Source organism: Schistocerca piceifrons, chromosome 1, assembly GCF_021461385.2.
Source record: "Schistocerca piceifrons isolate TAMUIC-IGC-003096 chromosome 1, iqSchPice1.1, whole genome shotgun sequence".
Taxonomy (NCBI): domain Eukaryota; kingdom Metazoa; phylum Arthropoda; class Insecta; order Orthoptera; family Acrididae; genus Schistocerca; species Schistocerca piceifrons.
Window position 1 is genome coordinate 494,379,238 of NC_060138.1, and position 20,666 is coordinate 494,399,903.

The 20,666-nt window shown below is 37.7% G+C and overlaps 1 protein-coding gene across 1 annotated transcript in view; it reads left to right on the forward strand.

The window, feature by feature from the left end:
• Positions 1–7,546, forward strand: part of LOC124795780 (G-protein coupled receptor 143-like) — a 161,733-nt gene extending 154,187 nt beyond the window's left edge. The window contains exons 5-6 of the mRNA XM_047259865.1: positions 1,979–2,306; positions 6,182–7,546. Of these exons, the coding sequence (XP_047115821.1) occupies positions 1,979–2,306; positions 6,182–6,457 (604 nt within the window). The 3' untranslated portion in view covers positions 6,458–7,546. The remainder of the gene's footprint in view (positions 1–1,978; positions 2,307–6,181) is intronic.
• The last annotated feature ends 13,120 nt before the right edge of the window (positions 7,547–20,666 follow it).

Genomic DNA, 20,666 nt, shown 5'->3' on the forward strand with positions numbered 1-20,666 from the left:
TCATTATGCCTGTCTCCCATAACCACCTCTTCATGGTGAATAGAAATCTGTTATCTTCATATTATTCTTATTCCACTAAATATTATGGTGTTAAAAAATATGAATCAGTGAATATACGGTATTTTTAGATGATTTGTACCCTACAGATAATTTAGATTTAATATGTATTTTTGAGCATCATTTGAAATTTCTAATACAAAAGCCGAATATGGATGCATATAGTTCAGCAGTCAGTTACTGTGGGTCAGTATCGAGATAGGAGGAGGAGGAGGAGTACATTAAGAAGGAATACAAATATGGAAACATTACTACTGGCCGCACAGAGAAGGTGTTGAGTCACAGACAGACACAAAGAAAACACTGCTAACATTTAGGCTTTCAGGCACAAAAAAGTCAATCTTCAGAAGTAGGAGGCAACAGTGGCTAGAAACAGTGGCTATGTGTGTGTGAGTTGTGCTTGCGTCCGAAAACTTAAATGTTGGTTATCAATTTATTGTGCCTGTCTGTGACTGGACACCTCCTCTATGTGGTGAGTAGCAATCTATTCTTTTTTATAATGTTGTTGTCATTTCATCCTGAACTTCCCATTGTTTAACATGAAAACGTTGACACTCAAAGTTTTTACAGTAATCGGCCAAAGTAGTGATTCATGGACAGCTGATAATAATAATCACAATAAGCAGGGCTCCAACAAGTAAACTTGAGATATTCATCAAACAACTTGATCAATTATCAATGGAAAATCCAGGATGGAATGTAACATTATTATGAAAAGGATAGTTGCTATTCACCGTATAACGAAGATGATGAGGCACAGATAGGCACAACAAAAAGACTGTCACAAAATGAGCTTTCAGCCAACAAGGCCTTTCTCGAAAATGAGACAACAGGCATGCCATCTATTTTTGGCAAAGACAGTGTTGCCAAAAGCTCATTTTGTGACATTCTTTTTGTTGTGCCGATTTGTGACTCAGCATCTCCACTAAACGGTAAGTAGCAACTATCCTTTTCACAATATTGATCAATTATTAAATTTATTGGCTTTGAAGCAGAAAGTGGTAATAGTAAGTGGGAATTTTAATTTATTTTTTTAGAGAATACCTATTCTAGAGCTATACAAGAATCCCGTGCCATTCATATAATCTAATTCCCCTCGTACAATTTTCGACAGGAGTTATGGGAACCAGCAGCTCTGCTATTGATAAAATTTTTATAGGCACAGTGAAATTGCAAAACCAATGTGTAAATTTTATAGTTGATGATCTATCAGATCATGATACCTAGCAACTGATGTTTTAGATTATATATGTAAATGATCTTCCTCTTGTGTTGTCAGAAGATGCAAATTTTGTCCTTTTTGCAGGTGATTAAATACAGGAATAAAAAGTAATGTCTGTCCTTTACTGAAAGGACAGTTAATGAATTATTTGAAAATTTCTGTAGATGGTTCAAGGCAAACAGATTATCATTAAAGTTTAACAAGACTCAATGCTTCTGCATTGTTACTTGTATTTTACTGAAAACCACCAAAATATAAGTACTTTAGATGAAGAACAAAATCAAAATGACAGTTAAGGATACTTATCAATGGTTTGGTTTGATTTAACAAACTGCCAGACTCAGTAATGGAATGATTTCAGTACAGTATTAAAATCTGTTTTGAAAGAAAACTGTTTAACTTTCTTGAAAGCATTGTAATTGGCAGTAATGCTTGTGTTAAGGATAATTTGGAGCAGTAGCACATGAACTGTAGATATTGGATGCATCAGTTGTTTTATGTAACACTTAGTTTGTGTATATAATTGTTTTATTACCAATATTTCTGGCACTTAACAAAAATTATCGATTTGATGATTGCCTGGGTGTTGTGCAAGTAAATAAATAAAACTTATTGTATAAAATCTGTAGTTCTGTATTTCTTACACTGACCATTGTGCAGTCTTTTAGTTATTAAGTTTTATTTATATTTCTGTTCCAGATGTCATCATTTGGGATCCCTTACAGCAACAATATTGCGAATACTGCCAAATTATATAGCAACATATGCACCAATGGCAGTTGTTATGATAGCTAATCCTATTCTCTATGTTAGCACAACAAGAGATGTTGAAAATGTGATAGCACGCAGCTTGAGCCAATTTACAAGCAAAGAACGTAGCTTGGTTGATGCAATAAAACTTAAGTATTGCTTCATTATTCTTGCATTTTATCTTTGTTGGCTACCCAACATTGTGAATGGTGTTCTTCTTTGGACACTTTGGTTTAATCTTCCAGAAACAGTCATTGTTGTTATCTGGTACACTATGGTAAGTAGAAATAACAGCAATAACAATAGTAACATTAATAATACTTATAAAATTCAGGAATGATTTGAGGATGGGTCTCTTCTCTCTCTCTCTCTCTCTCTCTCTCTTCTCTCTCTCTCTCTGAGCGTGCATGTGTATGCGTGCGTGCACAAATATCTGAAAATTTGTGGGAGCACCCAGACTATATGATGAAACGTGTAAAAGACAGAAACCAGTTAGTGTATTGCAGAAAGCTTTGTACAATACAGTAAAAAAAAATTCAAATAGAGCCATCAAGTTTACTTTGATTACCCTGTTCCTAATAAGATAAACTGTGGTTGAGTAATTGAATATGAAAACAAGAAACAGAAATGAAGAATGGTACAACCAACATCTGCAGATTATTAATTAGTGTCACATAATCTTCAGTTTTCACTGGAACTGGATAGTTAGTGTTATGTACCTCTGCAGTAAGGTTGATGATAGCAGAGGAGCTCTATTGTCAAATTAATATAGAAATGATTGCTTTGTCCTATGCACATTCAGATCAGTAGATTTTTGGAGGCTGATTTGTCCCTTGACTGTTACAGTCACCAGATGTTAATGCCTCTTTTTGATTTTGTGTGTGGACTGTGAACATTTGGCATATACTTGTGCTTTAACATCAGAGGAGGGCCTAGTGGCATGAATACACAAACTAACTGAAATACTATATGCAGTTCTTTGACCAAGCTTGAGATGCAATTGTATGTTCTCCAATGCTATACAACATCAAATTTTTTAGCCCCTTTTGGATGATGTACTATTTTCATTCACTAATGTCTTAAGACTCATATCTGGGGTAATGAGTCATTGAGGAAATAAAAGTGTTTGTTGCACAGAGGTTTGAAACAAGGATAATATGTGTTGTCCACCCTAGAACATCTGGTCAACGTCTCCTTAAATGTGGCAACGCAGGCTTTCTCAGTGAATTTTGATGATGAAGTTTACTCAGGTAATCGGCCAGGTTAAGTCAACGTTTTGCCAAATTTCCTACTTGTCATTTTTAGTGAAGTTCAGGTTTATGTCCAGTTTATATTTTTATAGCTTCTGGACCATAGGCTCCCCTGCCTCATCTGCCACAGCTGGGCCAGATGCACACCTTCAGATGGTGATGGGGAGGGAACTGTGGACAGGAGAGGGGACGGGAGGGAGTGGAGACCTGTGACACATTGGAGGGTCCAGTTGTTGCATCCTAGTGCTGCCTGCCTGTCTGTTTGATTCTGACCCCATATCTCCACCACCTCTTTGAAGATTGAGTCCCAGAACCCATTTGCACAGCACCAAGTGTTCAAAGTCAAACGTATGACCTTTATTGACACTGTACTCTGCCACTGAAGATATATCCGTTTTGCCGATGCAAATGCTTCTCACAAGTACTGAGCAGTACTGCAATATACACCAATAAGCCTGGCAAAAATATTCACAACTGATGCTGAAGACTCCAGGTGTCAGAAGTCCTAGTTTGTCTTTCATTGAGTCAAGGATATTTTTGATTTTAGCTGATATGTGGGAAATGGTTTTAATGTTGTTTTTCTCCAGTATCCTGGCAATCTGGAGGTGCATGACTGGTGCAGCCATCACAGACCAGGCAGAGAAGCCTGCAGTCCAGTGGCTATAGAAACTGGATGTGATCAGGACACTTTGCCTGAAGATGACAAGTAGAAAACATTGCCACCTTGACTTGGCTGATAACACAAGCCAATGATGGAAAAACTTTTTTGCTGAAAATACCTTATTATTATGTTTTTTAGGGTGGGAAATCCAAATATGACACTTAAAAACTGTATCACCCACCATTTCTTCACATTTTACAGTTAAATTTATTAAATTAAGCAATTTTTTAAAGAATTTAACAGCTTTTATATAATTAAAATAATTTAAAAATGAGGTATAATGAATGTAGATGATGTTGCCAGTCGGAGTGGCTGAGCAGAATTACACCAGTCAATTTTTTTCTGTTTGCATATCACTAATTTGATCTGATACTCGGTGAGTTTATATTTTCTTCATTAAACAGCAGTATGGAAATGTATCAGTTCATTCCAGAAGTCGAGGAAGATGATGTCAACCAGTGTGCCAATGTTGTTGGCACTCTGAATGTCATGGATAGGAAGAGTGAGCTGAATTCACAGTATTTCTGTTTGAAGAAGTCATATTGATTTTTGCAGTAGCATTTTTGTTCTCTAAAAATATAATAGGGGAAAGTGGCCCAAAATGACATAGAAGTTCAAATAACATTGTGACTTTTTTTGCTAAATTTGACAGTTGTTAAGATCATAGTCTTTGATTTACTTAGTTGCTTGTGCAGGCTGCATTTTTCCCACAAATGATTAATATTTGCTTGCTTCCATTTGGTGAGGTGGGATGTAGGGAACTATTTTCAAAGTCAACAAAACCGTTATTTCTGTTAGAATATTTTCAAAATTGTCTGGTTTTGATTGTTTCTGTGGAAGATTTACTATCAAGGGGAAGATCATGTAAAGTTAAGTCTTTAAAAATATTTTTATTGTGTGTTTGTTAGTTTTTGAGTTTATGGCCAAATATTATGCTTGTGCTGAAGAGGGAAAAATGACACAGGACTTTGTTGCTTTTTTACTACTCCATCACATACCTTATCAATTGCTGAAATGCAGTGTCAATTGCTGAAATGCAGTGTGTCTGTTTATAAAAAAGTTATTAGAAATTACATTGTAAGTTTCTAAGTTCCTGGAAATAATTTGCCATAAATTTTGGTATATTTTACTAATGGACATTGTTGTTTTGTTAAGATTACTGTTCTAACACTTAATTAATGTATAATGTATGTTATTACTATAATTTATGCTTTTGCTAAAAATTTAATAGAAAAAATAAAGGAATAAATCTACCAAGAGAAAAGATGTGTCATTTTGCCCCACTGGGCAAAATAACACATGCACAACATTTTTGTAATTGTGAATTCATAGTGAAACTAATGATTTTATTTTGAATTATTTTTGCATATGCTACTCTAGAAACATCAGTCTAATAAAAAATTGCGTCTACATGATTTCAATTGGCATCCATGAATTGTGAAAGACAACATTATTAGTAACGTCACTTTGAGCCACTTTCCACCTAATGTATACCTAAGTACTGCATGCATTAACATATATTTTGTCAAGCAGATATTTAGCTTTTTGCCAAATAATACCTCATTTTTGACTCTTGTGAAACTTTCAGTTTTAATTGCCTGCTGCATGGTATTGTTTCTCCGGCAACTTGTGCTACTGTACTCTTTAGATTTGTTAACTTTCAAACATCAATTGTACAGATAAATAACCTTGATAGAAAGTGGAACATCCATATTCTGTATTCTTTTTGAGCTGATTGAGCTGTGGTACTTACCTAGTTAGAAAGAAGGTACCGAGTTCAAGGGACTTGGTGGACAGCGCAATGAATTTCACATGTAGATAAAGCAAAACAGAAATGTTTTCAGTAGTGGCTTTTAAAGAATTTGGAAGCGGGGGAGGGGGAGTGATCTTGAGCTAAATGGATTTAGAAGCTAAATGTTACACTTGTTTTACCCATGTTAGTTTTCACAGATTTGAAAGAGATGTAAATAACGAAAAGCAGCTATGGCATTGTGGTGAATGGTCTCAGTGAATCCAGTTCCAGTATACTCATTTTAATGATGAATAAAACAAAATTAAATGAAAAATACTTTAATCCTGTTTATCATACAATTATTCTTAAATTCTTTATTATATAATTTAATAAAAATATTTTGAATGAGCTTTTAGAATAGGAATGTGTGTGTGTGTGTGTGTGTGTGTGTGTGTGTGTGTGTGTGTGTAGATTGATATTGCAATAAAAGGGTGGTGATTTTTTTGTAGGCTGTTGCAAATCCACTCCAAGCATTATTCAACAGTCTCGTCTATCGGCGGTGGTCTTCAGGTGGAGCCAGAGAACAACTGCAGATGCCATGGTCCCAGCCGTTACCTACCTATACACCATCTCCACCAAACTTAAGCCCGAGCGCATCATGGAATGGTCTGGCTGGTCCAGGTGAAGTGACACCCCTGTTACTGAGCCAGGAATATCTCACGAATCGCAGTGTCAATGGAAATTCCATCAGCAGTACTGCCAGTTACAGTGCCAGTAGTACATGAAGTTGATTTAGTGAAGAAAATTGTGCTTAAATATTTTCGCTTTATGGGTCTTGTACCAAACCGTAACAAAAGCAACATCTAGAATTGCTGCTTCATTACATAGACATAGACTTATGTGATGGTACATTCAGGTGAGAAGAGTGCAATTCGTGCTGCATTTTTATCTCAGATTTTTGCATGGCAATCAAAGTTAGGAAATGAAAGAATCTCATAGCTCCTTGTAAGCTACACTAATCTCGTGATATTTATATGGTACAACTTTTACAACATTTTAATTGAAATGTTTTAGAGGTATTTTACTGGAAAATTTGGTACTATTTTTACATAATGTATATAACCTAATATACTTTTAAACAGAAAAGCAATGTGAGATGCCATTAATCTTCTGTATGACTCCAACACCAAGTGACATCTTACAGCTTTCAGAACATACCTGGTCAATGTTTTCCGTAAAGATTTGTGTCATATGGTGTTCAACCAGCTGAAACAATTTCTTATACTGCTGTATCATTAATTTTTTGTGTGTGTGTGTTTGTTTTTATGTGTTTTGAGGGATTGTGAGGGGGGGGGGGGGGGGAGAAAGAGAGAGAGAGAGAGAGAGAGAGAGAGAGAGAGAGAGAGAGAGACAGGGGACATAATTTGAAATTTGTGCCTTTGATGCAAAGATGTTTAATCAATGGCAGATTTTTTACAGTGTATTTTTGTATTGTTATACCATTTATACAGTAAATTCTGTCTTTTAAATTCATGGTATAGCAAGAGTAGTGTTTCCATTTTTAAAGAAACAATTTCCTTGTAATTGTGTAATAGCTTTAAGCTTTAAACTACTGTAGTGTTGTTCTTTTATATAGATTTGTAAATCAGGCAACACATTCCACAATTTTTATTTGCTTCCACTTTCTGTTCAAATGAGGTATATAAAATAATAATCAGATCTCTTACATTTTCATGCCTGCTTAGGTTTCTGACCTGTTTTACTTTGTGTGCTATCAGGTTCTGTTTGTGCACTTATGATGTATACACTGTGTATTTTAGCTGTACAATTATGTAATGTTTTCAGTTTAAGTTTTTATAAAAACTACACCTTAATGACAGCATTCCTTTCATTTGTGATTTTCTGGACGTATAGCTCAGAAATTTCTTATTATCCACATTCTGTTTTCACTAACTACATTGAAATATTAATCTTGGCTCACAAGAGCCTCGTTCTCGTATGAAAAGAGAAACAAAACTGAGTGTGAAATCACAAACTGTGATTCCATAGACACATTTTTTTATCCCAGCAATATTACAGCTAAGTAGGCATTCTTCTTACTTTACAATCATTATGGCAGATTTTACAATATGTGTTGTATTAAGTATGGTATCTCACACTGTAAAAACAGTAATAGCTATGGCAGAAAAAATAGTTTATATTATTTGTTTGTGAAGAGTAAAATAACAGAGATATTTTTCAGGGAAGAAAATTAAAGCTGTGGGCCACAGCAGCAATGAATACTGTGGGCCACAGCAGCAATGAATATGAGAGGAGATGTGGGAGAACAAGAGAAACAGGGACATGTGGAACTGATAGAAGACAAGTTATTGAGAGCAGGTAAAAATGAAGTTAATGTGACATGAATGAGGAACAAAAAGGGAAAAGGCATAACTGGAGGAAGAAGTGAGTGGTGCATCACTATTTAACAGTGAGAAAAATGCCATAACTATAATTTTTTTAGCAAAAGAATGTGAAGATACTTTAAAATTTTTATTGAGTGCAACAGTGTGTTGAATAGTACATAGAATGTAAGAAAGTAGTGGCAGATAGCTGATAGATTTTGAGAATATTTCCATTTTATTGATGATACAGCTATGAGCGAAAGAGGAATGCCACTATTAAAATCAAAGTTGAAAGCAGATAGTTGGAAAGAGCACTTTGAGGACTGCCTGCTACTGTAACAGAAGATGAAATGGATACCGATTTGAAAGCCTTAGGTAATGTAGTATCAGGAACAGTGTCTAACAGTGCTTTAGAAGGCTTAAAAATCAGTGGATCAAAATGAATGTTCAGATTAATGTGTAGAATCTATGTGTCTGGAGGTACATCATTGGGCTTTTGGAAGAATATCACCCACACAGTGCCGAGAATATAGTCTCATTATAACCAGAATCAAATCCAAATCCAAAAGCAGGGTTGTCAAAAAAATACACTGAGATGACAAATTCAACAGGCTAGTGATATGCACATGTACAGATGGTGGTATGATCGTGTACTCAAAGTATAAAAGGACACTGCATTGGTGGAGCTGTCATTTGTACTCGGGTGATTCATTTGAAGATATTTCTGGTGTAAATATGGCCACACAATGAGAATTAACAGGCTTTGAATTTAGAATGGTAGTTGTAGTTAGAGGCATGGGACATTCCATTTCAGAAAACATTAGGGAATGCAATATTCTGAGATCCACAGTGTCAAGAGTATGCCAAGAATACAACATTTCTGGCATTACCTCATACTCGGACAACACAGTAGCTGATGGCTTTCACTTAACAACTGAGAGCAGCGGAGTTTGTGTAAAGCTGCCAGTGCTATCAGATGAGCAACACTGCATTTAAAAAAAAAAAAAAAAAAAAAAAAAACAGCGGAAATCAATGTGGGACATACGACGAATTTATCAGTTAGGACAGTGCGGCAAACTTTGGCGTTAATGGCCTACGGCAGCAGACAACCAACGCCTCATGACCATACAGAACACTAGATGACTAGAAAACTGTGGCCAGGTCAGATGGATCCTGATTTCAGTTGGTAAGAACCGATTTTCTGTTCCAACAACTTGTTAAATCCATGCCACATTGAGTTTCTGCACTGTGCTGGGAGGAGGACCCACATGACATTAGGAGGCATGCCATGACTTTTATCACCTCAGTATACAATATTCAGTACTGAAAGCACATTTATTACAAACACTAATGTATGACAGAAGAGAACAGAGTTCAACTTCTGGACAGTGTGTGCTGCTATTCATAAAAAATACTAAATAATCCAGAATACACAAACATAGAAAATTGTGAGAACCTTCCAGAAATGATAAATGCTAAATAATAAATAATTTCTGGTGGTTAGGATTGAACTGGGACTTGCAGCACCCTCGCCAGTGGTGCTACTTGCTATGCTGCATTGCATCCAGCACAACTCACAGGGGGACTGATGACCATAGCTGTTAAGTCCCATAGTGCTCAGAGCCACTTGAACCACAACTCGCAGCATTCCTCCCTCTCCTGGAGTAAGAGTGACTCACTGTTTCAGAAGTTATCATTGGAGCTGATTACAGTACCCTAGATATATATCTTGTCAATGATACTCTGTATGGTGGATCCTTATATTTTTGTCGTGTTGTCACATCCTCTTCACTGTGATGAGCACTGAAGGTAGCCCCTTTCATCGAAGCTTCATGATCATCGAGTAACTCTTCAGTTTCCTTGAACAAGAAGCCCCCCACAGTCATCTGCACCCGAGGACTGTAATAGACAAAGAATACAATGTGGTTTACAGTAGTACCTTAATACCTTAGCCAGTAGTCCCACTTTCCGCTGAAAAAATCTGCACCAAGTCTCCCAGTCTGTATCTCGCTGGGCAGTTCCTGGCATTATAGGGCTCTCGTCCTTGTCCTAGGCGTCCAGGTTCCGTATGCAAGCCAGCTGTTTTGATTCTTCAATTCTAATGATGAGTTGTTTCAAACAGTCAGCCTGAGTGTCATCTGATTGATCAGTGCACCCATTGATACTTCAGCCTCGTGACTCAGAGCAGAAAGAACGATGTGTCTTGCTTTGCAGTGTTGTATGCAAATGTTACAATGAGCAATATTTTATCTCAGTCTCACTGTTACACATCAACATACATCAAGAGCATATCTGCCAACATCTTATTAAATCATTCTGTGAGACTATTCATCTGTGGGTGGTAGGCAGTTTTCATTCTGTGGGTGATGTCAGAACATGACATTACCTCTAATTCTAGTTTCAGTTGGAAAATTTTCCCACAGTCAGATATCACCAGGAAGATTAGTTGGCTGGTGATCCCTAGCACTGATACGTGTTTTACCATGGGCTCTTGCCTGCAGCTTGTGGTCTAGTGGCTGGCGTTGCTGCATCTGGATGACGGGGTCCTGGGTTCGATTCCTGGCTGGGTTTGGGGATTTTCTCTGCCCAGGGACTGGGTGTTTTGTGTTGTCCTCATCATTTCATCCTCATCATCATCCCCCATAAACCAAATATCATCATCATCATCACCACCACCAAGGGATCTTGGTCTGTCTTTACCCCACTTCAGATCTGAAAGCATGCAAAAAAATAGCACAGATCAGCTAATACTTGCCAACATTGTTCCTCAGTCCGGACCAGTCCTATTGCGAGTCCAGTAGTAACTTACTCACCTATGTTGCCCTGTTGTTCAATTGTTCTTCTGCTAAGCAGACTTTCTGCTATCACCGCAAGATTTTTTTCAGTTTGAGCTGAAATTTATTCCAGCTATTAAGCTAATCTCTGTTGCTCTCAAACTGCTGCTGGGCTATGCTGTCCAAGTAAATGCACAAATTTTCCAAACACATCATGTTATCACTTCTTGTATTTGCCAACTAGGTTGAATAATTTCAGCCATTTTATCAGGTTCTGATCTGCATCTGCAGAAAACACTGACGGTCAGCAGACTTACTGCTATTTTGGAATCCATTAGTCTCTTGCTAATACAGACCATGGGAATGATGTACTCCTTGTATTCCAGTTCCTGTCTCCGTAGGTGACAGCTTTCACACCTTGCCTGATTGGAGCCGCAGTGATGCAGATGTTTGAAAGTACCTGGCATCTCCACCAAACAAGGTCACATTGTAATCAGAATCATGTCCAAGTCACCAATGAAGTATACGTAACACTTAGCACTGAAAGCATGTTCATTACAAACACCAAGCTATGGATAGAATAAATGGAACTCAACATATGGATGGTGAGTGCTGCTATTTACAGAAACTTTGAATATTCCAAAATGTTAAAACAAATTTTGAGAACCTTCCAGAAATCATAAATACTAAATAACAATTAGTTTCTGGTGGTCAAAATTGAACTGGTGACCCGCAACAAGACAGAGAACAGTGCTAACTGCTATGCCGCAGTGTGTGAAGCCCAACTCATAACAATACTGACAGAATTAAATGCAAGCAATATTGCACAGTCAGAATAATAGCTTATGCAATCAAGATATCAACAAAAATAATATACAGAAGAATAAAAAAGAAAATTAATGACCTGTTGTATGACACTATAGTCAGCTTTAGGAAAGGTATAGGCACCATAGAGGCAGTTCTGATGTTATGTTTGTAAATGCAAGTCACATTTAAGAAAAATAAAGAAACATTCATAGGATTTGTTGGTATAGAAAAAGTATTCAACAACGTCAAGTGAGGCAAGATGCTTCAGACCCCCTCACCTGTCTGGTAAGTTTCCACTGACCCAAGGTTCTGGGGAACTTATCCGAACTCCACGCATTTCCTGAACCTCTCCTCTCTTCCTTCCACTCCAACCCTTCTGCCAGAAGAAGGAGTCACTGTCTTCAAAATCTTGCGGATTTCAGAATCTTTATATTTTTTTGTTCTGCTGTCAATTAGTGGGCAGATTTTTTATCAATCCAATTGCAATTATATTATAAAGTGCACATAGTGATGGTCATAGTCCCTATGGATAGATGCAAATGTGTGTTGATCCTTGTTGCCTTCCAGAATGATGAGATCACCTGGGGAATGGTACAGAAACGTTCCTCATACCATATCAATCCCTCGATTGTTGCAGTGCATGGTGTCTCACCCTGTACATGCCAACGCCCATCTGTCAGATGACACATAAATATGATTCACCTGAAAAGGCGACACATCCAGCTGCAGTATTATTCAAATTACAGCATTTGTCACCAATGAACAGCAGGCAGAATGGATGCATGAAATGTTGCCTGGTTCATCTGGGTGGTCAGTTGCTTAACAGTTGCACATCTGTTCACCTATACGCATCTCTGCAGCCATCATTCACCCCTATGGTCCATGGTGCACCATAGTTGCCTCAGCGCCAATTTTGGGTAGTGCCATTTCACCATGCATAGTACATTTTAATCGTTGCAGTACGCAAACTGTTTACAAACTTATTTGTCTCTGAAATACTTCCTCCCTTGGCCCGAAAGCCACTGATCACACCCTTTTGGCCAGCAAGTTAATCCCTCCGTTTCTACACTATTACAATGACTACTCTGTTTTCTACATCCCCCCCCCCCCCCCCCCACACACACTTTATATACCTTCCACTGCTAGTGCTGTCACCTGTTCAGTGACGTTAAATATAGGTGGTGGTCACATTACAGTGACTGAACCGAATATATCCTGAGGTGTTCACAGATTTGGGAGAAATATGTGGCATTACCCATGTTTTACCTGACCAAAGAGGAGACTCAGTTTTTTGTAATATATGGATAATTACTGGACTTAACAGTATGTGGCAAACAGCACAGGTTCAGTGGAGACAATAATTTTGTCTCCTAAGGGCACTTTTACATGGTGTCGTAGAAGGGACGAGATCAACGTATTATAATGGTCTGACAGATTGCAAAGATGTTAAGTCATGGTTATTTTCCATAATTCACTTTTTCCAATACATTATAAATATGTGAGACAAGACAGTTCAGAGAATTTTAAAGTAACTGGTATTTACATATGGCTGCATGCTGACCATTTACAGATGAGTTCACAAAACGAAACAGTGTTTAGTTTAAAAGTATGTATGTAACATTTTTACACTAAATAATCTGCAAGCTTCTAAATAAAATTTATTCTATGCTATAGGATGAGTTGCCCCAGATAAACTTTCTCAGCTTACTTGCAAATTAAGATCTGCTATCTGCCAGAAATTTAAAACGTCATTTAAGAGATCAAGATTTCAGTAGCAGTATTATTCACCCTTTTCGAGCTAAAGTCAGTTTCAATGAATGCCATCTATACTTCTAGTATGGTAGTTGTGTTTGTCATTATTCCTTCTGAACTCTAACAGATTATTTACAACACATTTCATGAGAGAAAATAAAGACTATGATGCTACAGCTAAAACATCTAACTTCCGAAAAATTTATCGCAGAATAATCAGGAGTGAGCACTACACATACCTGTGGCACACTTTTGTGCAGTAAAGGCTTTTTTTCTTAAAGCATCACTGAATAAAAATAAACAAAGTTTGTTAACTTATTTATTTATGCATCTCCAAGGCTTGCAATAACATTAATTGCACAAGCAACTGAACTGAGTTGTTTATAAAGCTTTAATATTTTTATTTATTTATTTTTATGTATTTAATTCTTGTTGGTATATATGCCCAAAAACTTTGAAGATTCTTCCTTGCTTATACCTGCACATGCTTCAGGTTCATCACTGTAGTTATACCCATTGCTATGCACATTTGAAAATGATTATTATTATTTTTTAAATTAAGAGAGAGGCTATCCTTCTAGCCACACTGCAGTTTTCTCTGTTGCTTTATGTCCATTGAGATTAATTATAGGTCATTTGTTAAAGGAAATATGAGGAGCACTCAGTAAGTAATGCAACACTTTTTTTTATGAAAGCACTGATTTTATTCAAGATTTTTAGTACACCATATTGTCCCCCACTCTTTTGGCCACAAAACTCTATTTTTCAACATAAACTTTGCCCAATGTGACAGCCTTACTGGGAGGGCCTGTATGCCCTCATGATACCACTCTACTGGTTGACGTCAAAGCCAATGTCTTGCTGTGTCAATAACTTCCCATCATCCACACACTGCTTTCCATCCACGTATTGCTTTCCATGGAGTGCGTCCTTCATTGGGCCAAACAGATTGAAGTCATAAAGTGCAAGATCCAGGCTGTAGAGTGGATCAGAAAGAACAGTACAATGAAGTTTCATGAGCGTCTCTCGGGTGCACAGACTTGTGTGAGGCCTTCCTTTGTTATAGAGAAGGACAGGTTCATTTGCATTTTTTGTGGTGACAAACACACTGGAGTGGTTAATTGTTGCACTGTCAAAAAAGGATAACCCCTCAGAGTCACAGAAGACCATAGCCAGTACTTTACTGGGTGAACTTGTTCTTCAGAGGAGAGGTGGTGTGGCACCACTCCATGGACTGCAATTTTGTTTCCAGTTTGAAGTGATGACCCCATGTTTCATCACCTGTGACGATGTTCGACAAAAAATTCTCATGATCAGCCTTGTAATGCATAAGCAACTCTGCACAGATAGTCCTTCATTGTTCTTCTTGGTTTTCTTTTAAGTGGTGAGGAACCCAGCGGGCACCCATCTTTGAGCACCCTAACTGGTAGACGAGTGTCAGCACTACCAACAGAGACATCCAGTTATGCTGTGAGGTGTTTCATTGTGATCCACTGATCCCCTCAAATGAGTGTGTCTGCTATGTTCCAGTATTGCAGAAGTCATAGGTGTATGTGTGGCCATCCAGCACACAGGAGAATGAAGAGGTTTGCGTGGCCTTGTTGTGATGGTGACATATGTCTCATCCAGTGACTCTCCATGTTTTTATTCAGTGCCAGGTCTCCACAGACATTCTGCAAGTGCCTATGAATATCTGCAATGCTCTGGTTTCCCATCAAAACAGCTATCTGCTTGGAATGCACCTCTGTTACAGATGACATTTTGAATGCTACGTAAAGTGCTGCCTCCTATCGGAACTTCAAGAAACTACAAGGCCTGAAACAAGAATATTCCACGATATCCTACAGCAAATTCTGAATTTTTTCACCCAAAATTGGCCAAGAAATAAAATGTGTTTCATTACTGAATGCCCTTTGTAATTTTGCTTGATATGTGTTAAATGTCGTGCTGCTGCTACGGTCGCAGGTTTGAATCCTGCCTCGGGCATGAATGTGTGTGATATCCTTAGGTTAGTTAGGTTTAAGTAGTTCTAAGTCTAGGGGACTGATGACCTCAGATGTAAAGTCCCATAGTGCTTAGAGCCATTTTGTGCTAAATGTAATATTATTGACAAATATGAGAAACAACAGAAGACCTAATACTGAATTTTGTGGAACTGCATTGTACTTCCCCCAATCAGAAAAATATACCTTGTCTACATGTGCCATGGAGAAGTAGTATTCCAGGAGAAGAGACATGATCATGATAGTGAGGAGTCTGAATAAGTAATCCCTTTTTCCTCAAGCAGCCATAGCAGGAAATTTGGGTGTGTAGCTATAAGATTACCATGTGAAGCAACAATTCAGTTCCAGTAGCTACTGTGGAGGAACTCATAATGTTTTTAACTAAAATTTAAAAAGAGACTTAAGAATATTTATTGGCCATTGATCATTTTGCAATGAAATAGGATTCACCAAATTTTTAGAAAGAAAATAAAATACATATTAATTTAGTAAACAAGAATACTATATCCAGAATGAGATTTTCACTCTGCAGCAGAGTGTGCGCTGATATGAAACTTCCTGGCAGATTAAAACTGTGCGCCCGACCGAGACTCAAACTCGGGACCTTTGCCTTTCGCGGGCAAATACTCTACCAACTGAGCTATCGAAGCACAACTCACGCGCCGTCCTCACAGCTTTACTTCTGCCAGTATCTCGTCTCCTACCTTCCAAACTTTACAGAAGCTCTCCTGCGAACCTTGCCCGCGAAAGGCGAAGGTCCCGAGTTCGAGTCTCGGTCGGTCACACAGTTTTAATCTGCCAGGAAGTTTCAAGGATACTATAGATTAGTACAAAATTATTTACAATTACAATCACCATTGTTTAAATAATATAGAAGTGTAAAATACTGAAGCAAAAAATTCTTAAAATCTGTCAGTCTCTTATGTATCAAAACACTCTCGTAAATTATAAAATTGATTGTTTGGTAGCCAAGTTATATCACCTAACTTTAAAATAAAATTGTAGGTAGAGTGTGACAATTTATTGAATATTCCAGCTGGATTTATTTTGTATGAGTTTTCATATTCGCCCTTGGTATATTCAGATATACATTAACTTTTATTTCGTAATGATGAATTTCTTTCCTTACTGTAACTTCTCTGTAACTGCTTTTGATATAGGTACAGATTGATAATTGTCAGTACTCTCAACTCTGTGCAGGGTGAATCATCCCAAGTTTTTGACACATTAACCCTCATGTGGGCACACCTATATATAAATTGCACCAAACACATATTAAATTGTTTTGCATTGTTCCATTGTTGTTTCACATTGGCAAGCCCATGCCGATTCCTTTGTTATTGTTTCAGCTAACACAGTGATAAATTTCATTGTCATGCATCCAAGCGAGCACCAGTAATATAAAATAAACAGCGAGATAGGTGAGAAAAAATTTACGATCCATGCAAGAACATGACCCACATTATGAGCTTGCAGCACAATCCCATAGTGGAGTAGTTGTCTATGAGATAATGAGTAATCAAATAAGTGGTTGGCTGGTATCTGATGCGCCTGTTCTATTTAATTCAGCGAGTGGGTTATTACTGTAGGGTAACACCTGTCCATGGCAACAGTGTGATATAATGGAAGTTTATTTCACTACTGTTTAATTAAAGAGTGCTTTAGCACATATTATGTAAGTTTGTTTTTTGTTGTTTAATCAAACTAAGATTAAACTATGATTTTTGCCCTTACACCTTTACCTTTGTAACACAAAGACATGTATTCCTTATATGTGTACAAATTACACCATGCACCCATTTGTGTTATGAAAATCGGCATGCCCGCTCAAGGTTTAAATACATTGTCTATATACAAGTTTAGTTTCTCCTTTAGTTCAGGACTCTTGGCCATTGTTAGGCTCATTACAAGAAACTGAAAAATCAACGTGAAGAGCAAAATTTTAAATTAAAAATTTGAGGTATTGGTGAGATTTTACTATAAGAGGCACCTGCCAATATCCTCCTCTAAGATCCATCATACTCATACATTAAACTACCAAAAACCCATCCAATCAATGAAGCATGCGCATGAATAATGCTGTATGGCACATTTTGCAGTTGTTGGGAAATTGACAAAAACTGTTAGTTCCAGAGAATTAATACCATATAATAATGTAATAGCAGATATGTATTGTTTGTGCATACAGACTGTGGAAAATACTAATTTCTGTTTTTTAAAAATTGCGCTAAGCACAGATTTTTCGAAAATAAGAAAGTTTTAAAATGGAATAACGCTGTATGGCAATGGATATACAGCGTTATTCCAGATCAGCCAGTGCTCTGCTGTAATTATAGGGTATCTAGAATCCAAAAATAGTAAGTAAGAGATTTAAAACAAGATACTAAATAATATTTATTGGAAACTGAATTGCTTGATCTTAAAAAAAATAATAATACAACATTAGTTTATCAAGTTTAGGCTCAAATCTAGTACATTATAGTCAGTTGTCACACTACAGGTTTTCATAAAACTGCCTGTATTTTGGTTCCATATATTTTGTCATGTCCAATAGATCCCTTTTCTTCTCCATATGAACTTTCAGTGTCCCATTATAGAGCAACCGGAATTCAGAAGGCAATGGACAATTTTTTACTTGATGTTCATAACCATGCTTTACAATACAGCGTCTATCCCATGGGCATCCGCCCCCGGTAGCTGAGTGGTCAGCGTGACAGACTGTCAATCCTAAGGGCCCGGGTTCGATTCCCGGCTGGGTCAGAGGTTTTCTCCGCTCAGGGACTGGGTGTTGTGTTGTCCTAATCATCATCATTTCATCCCCATCGACGGGCAGGTCGCCGAAGTGGCGTCAAATCGAAAGAGTTGCACCAGGCGAACGGTCTACCCGATGGGAGGCCCTAGCCACACGACATTTCATTATCCCATGGGCGAAGCACATTGTGGGTACGACACATGCTTAAACCTCAAGGATCGTCATTACACAGCTTCAACCAAAGTACATCGGTAATTTTCAAAGCAGGTGGCTTCTTCAAAAGCAACTCAATGGATCCTATGTCCTTGAAGTCTTCCATCATCATCTCGTGAATGGTCAGTTTTGAAGGATCGACAAAGGCCTCAGCAATGACATGCTTCCATTCTGAAGGAACCATAATATTTGACACTTTCTTTCTTTTCTCGATGACTGTAAAATCCCTGTCACAAGGTAGGAAACTGTCACCCGAACATAAAAACTTCTGATGTATTTCTGTAAACTACTTGCAGCTGATCAGATAGAAATAAAGTGCTAAAACTCTACAGTTGTTCTGCCTGACACTGCGGTCAGACCAAACAATCAGTTTTCGTTCCATACCTTCTTCAAGCGTATCATAGTTGTGCATCACAAATTTAAGCAGACAAGAAACTATTTTGGCTGAACCTCTCCTTGCAGTGGATTCATCCCACAAATTTACGGTGATGTTTCCAGTACCAATGTCATGAATCATGAAATTATACGACGACAGCTCTCTCTGGTAGAATACCGTGGAATGAGTCAATGTAGGACAAAGTAAAACCTGTTGTAGGTCAACACATATGTGTATTGTTATTACTCTTAGCCATTTCCGTATTGTTTTTTAGGGCTTTGTATGCTTGGTCTGCCCTTGAATGATGCAACTGACTCTCAATTTCAATCTTGTGCAGTTCTATTTCATCTGAAGCTGCAATCATTTTGTTAAACAACAAATCACACAGTCTGCAAGTATCTGATCTAGGTGTTCCAAAACGCAGATTAAAATGTGTTTGAAACAGACTTTGATAGTATGACCTGCTCATTGACTTATCAGGAAACTTTTCGGTAAACAACTGATACATTCTACAGAGGTTGAGATCGGGGTGCAGACATTCTTTTGAGGATTTATTCCTGCTGTAATGGCTCATCTGCTTTGGGAAACTTGATATGTGTTGCTGAATAAGAGCCCTGTTGTCATTTGATGTGGTGTTTGGCCTATTGCAAAGTTTTCCTCTACCGTCTTTAGGAGTGGTTATTCCACCTTTTACTTTACGTTGCAGAGTCTGCATTCATTGCTGGGTGAAGGAGAATATGTCAAGCAATGTTTTTTGGCACACTTCTTTTGAGTAAACTTTGTATTTGAAAGTAGCTTGTTTCCGTGAAGTATCGTCTGTCTTACCACTCTTGCGCCTGGCTGGCACACCTATTTCCATGGATTTTATTAAGTATATGGACTGCTCATCGTATGTTAAGGCATGATATTCTTCGTACAGCTTTAACTTCTTCCAGGATTATGTCCTTGCATCCTTCTTTTGAGCACACTTCTGCACTGCATACCCGATCCTGAATCACGAAAACAATCACTATTACTACCTAATATTCAACTACATTATCAAATTTCACATTTTCTTTTAATAATATAGCATTACTCAGACTGAGTATTCTATTTTTTCGCCAATGATAACTACAGAACTGTAGTTAATTTCATTCACGTTACATACTTTTACTGTAATGTTTTCAGAAGATACACATAACATGTCATTAGAGCCATGTACTCTACAGGGCATGTGGCCGCTTTACAGGACACATATGCTTCTCTAAAGACATACACCTTTTTACAAAACCCATATGGCATTATTCCACTCACCTGTGTTGGAGGCTGTTTCGCAGGAACTACCTTTCCTTTTCCTGATTTATGTTCCAGTCCAGCATCATGAAGCCTTTTCCTATTAATATCCTGCCAACTACCAATATTAATTTTCCTTTTCCATGCATTATTTGCTCGTTTCAAACCACTTGCGGTAAGCGTCACCTTGCTGTACTCCGCCATTCTTGTAACATACAGCATTGTTCGCGCAGAGGCGCGAAAAGTGTGTGCTTCTCGTCGCTGTTTAGTGGTGCCCTCGTACGGTGAACATGTCAATTATAACAGCAGGCGATGCAGACTGCCGTATACAGCATTATTCCACACGATTCTACGAAATGTCAAAATGTGCCATACAGTGTTATTCGTGCGCACGCTTCAAATTTTCTATAATGTGAGGCCCATCTGCAGGAAGCATCTGCCAATATACTCCTCTCAGATCCATCATATTCATATATTAAACTACCAAATTTATCCAATAACTTTTATACAGTAGGAGGCCACACTCTTTCTATTTTAATTAACTGGTTTAAGGTTCTGGTGTCTATTACTAGTCTTACTGAACCATCTGCCTTCCTCGCTGTACAACTGACAGGTTGCTATAACTGCTGTGTCTCTCTTGTATCATTCTCAATGTTTCTAT